At 28.7% G+C, this 10337-nt stretch overlaps 2 protein-coding genes across 2 annotated transcripts; one reads left to right on the forward strand and one right to left on the reverse strand.

Moving 5' to 3' along the window:
- LOC106793023 (peroxisomal multifunctional enzyme type 2-like) lies at window positions 1–5267 on the forward strand. Its single transcript, XM_014759594.1, has 16 exons — window positions 1–287; window positions 409–546; window positions 749–901; window positions 979–1251; window positions 1332–1448; window positions 1564–1694; window positions 2252–2317; window positions 2398–2455; window positions 2563–2726; window positions 2786–2909; window positions 3017–3192; window positions 3282–3458; window positions 3557–3674; window positions 4097–4309; window positions 4420–4517; window positions 4602–5267. The coding sequence occupies exons 1-16, from the start codon at window positions 233–235 to the stop codon at window positions 4719–4721; spliced, it is 2181 nt and encodes a 726-aa protein (XP_014615080.1). The 5' UTR covers window positions 1–232; the 3' UTR covers window positions 4722–5267.
- Window positions 5268–5342: 75 nt separating this feature from the next.
- Window positions 5343–6802, reverse strand: LOC106792647 (G/T mismatch-specific thymine DNA glycosylase-like). The gene has a single exon (XM_014759146.1). The coding sequence runs from the start codon at window positions 6563–6565 to the stop codon at window positions 5372–5374; it is 1194 nt and encodes a 397-aa protein (XP_014614632.1). The 5' UTR covers window positions 6566–6802; the 3' UTR covers window positions 5343–5371.
- Between the last annotated feature and the right edge of the window lie 3535 nt (window positions 6803–10337).

Genomic DNA, 10337 nt, shown 5'->3' on the forward strand with positions numbered 1-10337 from the left:
GTAAAATGTTATATCTCATGTATCTAGAGTTGTATTGTAATTTTAGGTTGCACAATTACTCAATCTGTCAAATTAAAATTTTGGAAGCTAACTAGATGGACTTTAACCTGTTTATTTATTAGTTATTTTATTGCATTATCACTTCGTTTTATGCTGATTAACGAAGTCAGTCGACTCGAAAGTTTTACGTTTTATTATTTTAAATCTTTTTTCTTGAAGAACACTGGTAAGGATGACAGATCTACGTTTTGATAATCGTGTAGTTGTGGTGACAGGAGGAGGTGCAGGTAATTCAAATTTGACATTAAAAAATTGTTATTATATAATCATAATTTTTCAAATGATTATTTATATGAATTTTTTCGTTGCCATATGAAACTATAAAAATTCTATTGTTTATTATAACAGGTTTAGGTCGTGCCTATGCATTGTTATTTGCTTCGAGAGGTGCTAGCGTTGTAGTAAATGATTTAGGAGTTGGACGACATGGTGATGGTAAAAGTAGTCAAGCTGCAGATAATGTTGTAGCTGAAATTAAACGAAATGGTATGGTTTCCTCCTTTGCTATTCAATGATTATTATTTTTTATATTCTAGTTTATATAATTTAAACTAAATGATAAAATATGATATCTTATTTTTATGTAAATGATGCAAAAAACTTCTTTACGAATAAATTGTATGTATACGTTCTTTTAGAATTCTAGCAATATATATTTATTTACAAATTTTGTTTCTTTTTTTTTTAGGGGGAAGAGCTGTGGCAGATTATAATTCAGTCGTGGATGGTGCTAAGATCATTAAAACTGCAATCGATACGTTTGGACGTGTTGATGTACTTATTAACAATGCTGGTATCTTGAGAGATAAGTCTTTTGCTAAAATGACAGAAGACGATTGGGGTTAGTATACAATTATTTAATAATTCTAAATTTGTAAATATTTGTGAAGATATTTTATTTTGATGACATTTGTGCAGATTTGATACAAAATGTACACGTTAAGGGTGCATTTAAAACAACTCAAGCCGCATGGCCATACTTCTGTAAACAAAATTATGGTAAAGTCATTTTCACCACAAGTAATAGCGGATTATGCGGAAATTTTGGTCAATCTAATTACAGTACAGCAAAAATGGGTTTGGTTGGTTTGACAAAAACTTTGGCTATTGAGGGTGCTAAAAAAAATATAAGTGTTAATGTAATTGTGCCAACTGCGGCATCCAGACTTACTGAAGATATTCTTTCTCCTGGTAAAGAGTTTATTATATTTATCACATTGCATTTAATCTTTATTTATAGAACAAAAAATAGATATTTTCGTTATTTTTAGATCTATTCCAACAGTTAAAACCAGAATTAATAGCTCCAATAGTTTTTTGGTTGTGTCATGAGAAATGTAATGAAACTGGATCTATTATTGAATCAGCTATAGGTTGGGTTAGAAAATGTAAGTGTTAAAAATTAACCTAAAGTATAATAATATATATAATATAATATAATATAATAATCTAAGAATGAACTAGTTTGTATTTATACGTTATTTATTCATCAACGTTTTTTAGGTGATATCGTTCGTTCGCCGGGAAGCGTTGTGCGACAAAATTTACATGATCTGGTTACACCTGAAAATGTACAAGAAAATTGGTCGAATGTCGTTGATATGACTTCTGCTAAATCTGCAAATAATATGGAGGTAAGATATTTAAAATAATTCATAAATTTATTATTATTATTTAATAACCATTTTTGTCCAAAGGTTAAAAAATTAATGCAAACGATAACACATAGCTAAAATTAGATGTATAATATTTAGAAAGAAAAAATGATTACTTTGAATCCTCGTTTGTACTCGTTCCTTCTTGTCCGTCACAGAACAGTTAAACAATTAAGGTTTTTATAATCCCCCTTTTCCTTTTCTTCTTACAAACCCATAATAAAAGCCCTTTCCTTTTCTTCTTACAAAACCATAATAAAAGCCCTTTCCTTTTCCTTTTAAAATATCTGAATGACCTTTTCCAACTCTCTCTCAAGTCTTTGTCTACTATTTTCTTAAATTCCTCTCACTAGCTTAGGCTTTTCAAATTCTTTCTTCCTAGAAAATATAGTCTATAGCCTTCCTCTTTGTATTCCTTATTCTCGCTTCTTCCGATATTCTTGCATTTCATTCTTGTCCTCATTTTCAAATAATTAATGTATACAAACTGTTAATATTATATCATCAATTCTTATCTTTTTTTAAATAATATGTAGGAAATAGTAGGAGATTTGATGAACGTCATCGACGATTTAAAAGCTGGCGTTTCTACAAAAAAAGCTGTAAGAAAGAAATTGTATAATTATTTATGAATTATTCATTGTTAGTTATTTGATTAAAAAATTAATCATTTTTCTATCAGGGTGATGCTATATACTATAGTTATAATAGTCAAGATGCTATCCTGTATGCACTTGGAGGTATGTTTATGTAACAATTGTATTTACTTTGTATAAAAAATATTATGCGAATTGTAAACACGTAAATATAAAAAAATATTAATTAAAAATGGTAATTTTAATTATAGTCGGAGCAACAGTTCAAGATCCATCCGATTTACGTTATTTATATGAAAATCATGAGAATTTTTCACTTTTTCCAACTTACTACGTTATTTACGGTGCCACCGGATGTATGACTAGTTCAATTTTAAATGACGCCATACCCCAGATACAGATAAATCCAACGAATGTATGACAACATAAATCATTCTTTAATACGAATTATTCTTAATTTACTTTTATTTTTAGGCATTACATGGAGAACAATATTTAGAAGTTTTCAAAAAATTACCTACAGAAGCAAAAGTAAAGACAGTCTATAAAGTTGTAGATGTTGTCGATAAAGGAAAAGCAGCGGTTATCGTAGTTCAACGTATGCTTATAATTATATACATTTAAATACGAATATAGATTATATTTAAATTTGAATAATAAATTATTCAATAGTAGCATTTAATGTAGAATAAATATATTTTACAGATGACACCTTTAATGCTGTTAGTAATGAACAATTATCCACGGGACAGATATCAATTTTTATAATTGGTGCTGGTGGTTTTCAAGGCAAACGTACATCTCCGCATATTATTCCAACTATTGACCCACCCAATCGCAAACCAGATACATTTGTTAATCAAAAAACTTCTGATGATCAAGTATATTGATTTTATACATTTTATATTTTTCGGACAATTAATTATTGCTTCAGTATGTTTAATAATTAAATAATAAATGCATTTCTTAGGCAGCGTTATATAGATTGAATGGGGATGCAAATCCTCTGCATATTGATCCAAATGTTTCTGTAATGACTGGATATAAAAAACCGATTTTACACGGATTGTGTTCTCTTGGATTTTCTGCAAGACATGTTCTAAATACTTATGCGAATGGTGATCCAAGCTTATTTAAAGCGGTCAAAGTTGGTTTTAAATCCTTTATTCTTTTTAATTTTTAATTAAATAATTTTTATTTTCATTAAGACATATTGTTTTTTAATAAAATTTATTTTTTGTTTAGGTAAGATTTTCTAAACCAGTATATCCAGGAGAAACGTTGCGTACCGATATGTGGCAACAGGGCAACAGAATACATTTCCAAACATCTGTTTTAGAAACTAATACTATAGTTATCACAGGTAAGCTCGGAAAATTTTCAATGAAATTCCTATAAAAAGTTTGTCTATGTCTTTAATACAAAATACTAAAGCAATAGAAGTTTTATATCTGCATAGCTACAAGGGGTCGAAAATATCTGCAATTCTAAAGAATTTTATTGCTGTTTTCACTTGGGTTATTGTCCCTTACAAAATCTTCGAATTCCTTTGAAAAATCCAACTATCTTATATTGTGTTTTTCACTTTTAAAATATCTTGTCATCTGTTGTTTTTACAAAAAAAGACTCAACCTTAGTCATTCTTAAAATTTTTTGATAGACTTTCAAAACTGACCTCCAAAACTGTGAAAAATTAAAAAAAAATAGTGTCCTGTCAACGTGTTTCTCCTTATATGATAATTTGTTCAAAAAAATTGTTCTCAAGGATTATCCTTCTTTTTGCAGGTTCTTACATTGATTTATTTGATGTAAAAATAAAACTACAGTCTCCAACAAATTTAACTCCATCGCCAATTTCTAATAACAATGATTTACAAAGTAATGCAATTTTTGATACAATGAGGGACTACGTTAAAACTAATCCTGAACAAGTGAAGAAAATTAATGCAATCTTTCTTTACAATATTACTGTAAAAGGCAGCCCGAAAGCCCAATGGAGTATGTCAAAGACAATATAAATTTATAAAAATGAAAATAACATACATAAATTTATTATATTATTTGTATATGGTATTATATGATGAATTGATAAAATTCTTTTTTAATAGCTTTAGATTTAAAGAAAGGTGATGTTTATAAAGGAAAACCTACATCAGAAAAAATTGATACCACTTTAACTATAGAAGATAGTGATATGGTGGCCATAGTAAGTTAATTTCTTTTGTTTTATTATATGAAAATTTGTTCGATAATATATATCGATAATAATAATAATTATTATTCTTCACAGGCGACTGGAAAAATAAATCCGCAAGAAGCATTTATGCGAGGAAAACTTAAAATTACCGGTAATATTATGTTGACTCAAAAACTTAAAACGCTTATGGAAACGAACAAAGCTAAATTATAATCTTAATTTGTAATTGAGTTTATAAATAATTATAATTTCAATTATTTCGGGATTCGTAATAGACATGACCGATGTAGCTACCGATGTTATACGTTAAGGCTTACTACGTTTTCTTTTTTTTAATTTTTTTGTTGTTATTTAATTTCGTTGCTTATTAGATGGCGGCAAGGATTACCATTTTTCTCATTGTAAATAATTTTAATTATTTATACAAATTTTAAATCAAGTCATTAAACATCAGTATGAAAAAAGGGGATATTTAAATATTGATATGAAACATAAAAAAGTTTCAAAAAAATTGTTAGAAATCTCAATAAGTTTTGTACGTACAACACACGTTTGTACATCACAATTTGTGGTACATATTTAGTAAGTATAAGAAACTTTTTAGCGGTCATGCTTAAAAAGGGTAATCATTTTTTATATCGAGTTACTAACACAGTGTTTATAGTTTATACAATGTGTATAGGATCTGGGGGAAATGAAAGGGTGAAATTAAGTTTTTATTAAAAAGCTTATTTTAAAGGGAAAAATTAATACATTAAAATGTATTTTTTAAATATGTTTATAAAAATAAAGAAAATATGTATTAGAAAATAATTCATGCTGTACATTATTTATTAGTAAGTAGTTTTTATTATTGAGAATTTTTATTCTTTTTCCGTAGTTTCGACATCAGTAGTCTTTTCTTTAAGTCTTTGTTTTATTAATTTTACAAAATCTACAGATTCATTTATTTTGGACGTTCTTTCTACATTTTTAGGGAAAAGTCTTTTATTTCTCCTATGCTTTTTGTTATATTTAATATTACTTTTTACATTTACAGATTTAGACTCAGTACTATCTTGCAACCTATCTTCAACATTTCCATTTAACAATTTGTTATTTATAGGTGCCGATTTAGGATTTTCTTCCAAAGAGCAGACATATGTTTCTGATAGCTCCTTTTTTTCATTCTTCTCATCGTTATCCTGTTCCTGCTCGAATTTTTTAACAATAAATTCAGTACTGCATACAATCGCAATATTTTCATCTGAGGTATCCAAAAAAATCGTATCTTTATTAGCTATTCTGCCGCCGTGTATAAAAGCTGATATATTTTTACGTCTCCACATTTTAGAGGTGCTCGGTATAGATTGTTTGCATTTTCCTTCGAAGAAAAATTCGTTTAAATCGACCTCCTTAATTTCGCCTCTTAAAAATTGTAGATATTTCTTTAACGCTGTGTAAAAATGTAATTTGTCTGTCATTCGAGGAAAATTAGCACAACGAGCACTGCTGGAAGGTACAACCCAAACAGCGGTATTTTCTATGAGTTCTGGTTGTAATCCGAAATGAAAAGACGATTTACTAGTTTTATTGGCATAAACTTCATAAATACATTTTCCATTAAAAATAGCAATCTTTGGTTTAAATAACTTTATTTTCTCTTCGACAATCTTAGCACCTTCTTTGATTTCTGTTCTCTTTAAATCCGCAGAAGATCTAGTCGGTCTAGTAACTATATTTGTTAATCCTATTCCGTATTGTAATAACTTATGATCTTCATCGAAACCCATGCATTTTGGCGTTAAACCTGATTCGTATAGAAGTTTATAAAAATGATTACCAGGACCTGCATAATATTTACCACGGTGTGCTGACATCAAACTTGGATTTATACCAACGAAAACCATGTCAAGATTTTCTTTGAGGTAATCGGGTAGAGTATATTTTTGAACTTCTTCCACGGTAAGCCCATTGAATCTATTGACATTTGTTTTTGATTTTTCAATCCCATTCGATGTCGTTCTTTTTTTTAATTTATTGAACGCAAGGGATGACATGATTCTCCAAAAAATCATCAGTTAAATATTATAACATGCATGTATATGTAAACTTCTTTTTTGGCATAACAAGGATTTTTACTTTAATTTAATATCTATTTAATAATGTCAGATATAAAAATGGCATGTTTTTCTGAAGTAAGATAATCTTATTTTTAATTATACAATAACATAATAATAAGTTATTATTACACAATAATAAACTCTCTTCACGTAAACAGAAAATAAATCAACTGTTTTCAATCCCCGTTATATACAATCCTACAAGGATCATCCCTGCATTGAACTCCCTCTACAATCGCGCATGCGCACGTTGGCCATTTTTAAATTACTTTCGCGGGAGAGTGATCAGTCGTAAACGCGAGTTTCGTAGTGATTGCAATTAATAATATTTAATTGAGTTATTTAATTGATCGATAAAATTCTTCATTATTTATAGTGTTGATGAAATAAAATAAAATGAAGGGTACGTATGAAGCTTAATTAAATTACATTAAAAATTATTTCATTTCTCTATATATTAAATTAATTTAGATATTTTTCATTTTAATTTTTATAACCTTATTTTTTTGTTAACCAAATTTTAGTTTTTTATTTGTTTATTTGTTTGTTCGATTGATTATAAGATATTCGCATTCATTAATATTCTCGATTGGATGTTTCAGTGTGAATGAGGTTCATCAAGAATACGTGATATATCATGGCATTGCAGATAATTAGATAGTATGTTTGCATGATGCATTTATACTAATCTATCTGGTAGAGAGTCAGTGATCGTATCCGGATCGTGTTAGTTTTCCGGTCTGGTGAGTAGCTTCGACATCTGCATGTGTAGAATTCATATCCACCTTTATGGATTGATATTTGTTAAGAAAGAGAAAAATAGTGAGAGAGAGAGAGAGAGAGGAAAAATAAAAATAACCAGCAATGTTCTTGTACTATCTATATATCTCACCACTCAAATTATTCATTATAACTAAAAATTTCGTTCAAAATTCAGATCCCCGGATTAGAATTTGATTATTTGGGTACTCAATGTAAGATCTTTTATTCTAGTACAGGATTTATTCATTTTGACAAATTATAATGATACATATTTTTTTAAATGGAAAAGTAATATTCTTATGGGAATTAATAGATATTTGAGAAAAGATATTTATTGTTAATTACAAATTAAAAGAGTATTTGAATATCTGAATCTAAATCAAGCATGTACTCATGTATTTGGGTATGAATGAGAGATCATTTTGACTGACCCACTTTTTAACAAGGGTAATTTAAACTGTACTTGATGTATTTATTCTCTTTGCTAATAAAACAAGTTTCCGGATAGTCAATTTGGATACTCGAAATTGGACATTCAAAAATCCTAATAATAGTAAAAACTTTATTAGCCAACTGGGTATTATTTTATATATTTTCTTTTGTTTTGTGTTACTATTACAATTCGAACACCCAAAAATCAGAACAATCCTAAGAACTTTATTAACTTCCTATTCTATCTTTTCTCTATTGCTTTGTAATACTTTATTATTCTTTTTATTATACTACTTATTAATTCTTCTCATCGGGGTATCAATATCAACTTTACTATTACACATCAGTAGAAAAAGTATCAGAATATGTGCATTATCTCGACCGAAACCAGACGAATCGTTACAGTTGGACTCTTCTGGTCTTCTCTTTTACTCTCTTTTTTTTTCTCTCTCTCTTTTTCTCAATCTAACAAACGTACATATGTAATACATACGTACATACATATGTATGCATGTATCTATGTACATATATTGAACGAGCACGTTCCACTCTTCGTGTCACTCGAAGAGAATAAGCGAGACACGTAAAAGCTCTGTGCTTTCTCACCGAACGGAGATACTATTTGTAAACTAGGATTAAATTCCAACCGAGTTAAGAGGGAAAAGTAGGTGGAGAGAATCGAGTGAATACACGCGAACGTAACTCACGTCGTTCGACTTTTCTTTCTTTCTTTTTTTTCTCTTTTTTTTTTTTTTATTTTAGTTTTATTCCTTACCCCTTTTTTATTTTATTTTTTTTATTTTATTCGCACCACTGACCGCACGGTTAAGCGGTTTAATTCCACTTCCGGATTCGTCGAGATCATGTACGAACGTTTGCACAACTTTTCCATGACTTATTTCTGAGAGATTTCGTGGAGTTAAATTTGGTATTTTCCCATTGTTATGGGAAATTTTATATTTTTTTTTTTCTTTTTTTTTTTTTAATTATAGATTTAACTAATTTTTAATAATGTACATAAGTAATATTGTCAGGATTTTAAATTTTAAATAAATTTTTCAATGATTACGATTTGTTATCGCGCGTGAATTATTTTCATTTAAATTTATGATAAATAAATTCTCGCTTAAAGATAATTTTTCATAAGAATGGCGTAGAGAATCGATTTATCAGAGTGTTTTCATATTTTACGGTCAAATGATCGGGAAGAAAATTGGAAATGATCGGTTTCACGCGGAATCATTTGAAAATAAATAATATCGAAGTGTATGAGTTTCCATTTTGTTACACGTAAGATGCGCCTCAGAAGATATTTCTCGTAAAAAAAATATGTCTTCGTCATTTTCGTCTTCTTCTTCCTCTTCTTCTTCTTCTACTTCTTTTTCCTCTTCATTTTTTTCTTGTTCCTTTGTTTATTTTTTTTTTNTCCTCTTCATTTTTTTCTTGTTCCTTTGTTTATTTTTTTTTTTATTTCCATTCTTGACTGCAGCACAACGATGTAGCTGCTATTCTTGAGAATTTTTTTTTTTTTTTTTTTTTTTTCTTTTTTTCTTTACATTATACCCATGCTTCGAGTTTTCGAATATTCGTCGTAGAAATTTCAAGATCTTGTCACTAGTTGTATTTTCTAAAGAATGAAATATTAAAACCTCGAATTATATGAAACGTTCTCGTTATCAGAGAAAAGAAGCATCCAATATAAAAATAAAAATAGATGAATTGAAAAGGAGGATTGATATTATTTTTATAATACTTAAGAAGATACTTTTCGATTACCATTAAAGAATTGAAGAAGAATTGAAGAAGAATTGTATAAGAAAAATGGAAACGTGTGTGTTGTTGTTGAACGTAAAAAGTATTTTCATTCAATTTCTATCTTGAATCGTGAATGATCTATAAAACGAATTCAAACTATCTACATTCATATTGAATCCAGTCGCAAATTAAGCTGATTGAGTTCGATCGTTTCAAAATAGAGAGCAAGAGGTAGAACTGTATTAACTTATATAGAACAATTTCAATGAATAATTAATTTTTAACAAGATATAAATAAATATATTCTCATCGGTCTTTCCAACTTTTATTTTATTTTTTGTATCCTCTTTTGAGAAGTGTAGAATAAAAAAAAAAAGATGAAAATAAGAGTTGAAAATAAAAATGATTTGAGGGGAACTTGAGGGGATTTAGAAAATGAATTGCGTGAAGGAGGGAAAAAAATAGAAATTGAAAGATACTCGATTTGATCGGTTCATTATTTCGAAGAAATGGCATCTAATTCGATTGGGCACGCCTCCTTCATCTTCAAATACTCAACAAAGAAAGAAAGAGAGAAATAGAAAGTGAGAGAGAAAGAAAGTGGCCCTTGGGATTATTTTCGAGCGTGCAACCGCATTTAGAGTATTACGGTTCGCTTAATTTTCTCATTGGTGGAAACATGCTTCGGATAGAAGGTGTTCGTTCTCTAGTCGTGATACTAATTACCGGAAGTCGATCGAACTAATTATCGAGACCGAATCGAAACTTTAGACTCTCT

This window comes from Polistes canadensis, unplaced genomic scaffold, assembly GCF_001313835.1.
Source record: "Polistes canadensis isolate GaletaPanama2010 unplaced genomic scaffold, ASM131383v1 scaffold_10, whole genome shotgun sequence".
NCBI classification, from domain to species: Eukaryota; Metazoa; Arthropoda; class Insecta; order Hymenoptera; family Vespidae; genus Polistes; species Polistes canadensis.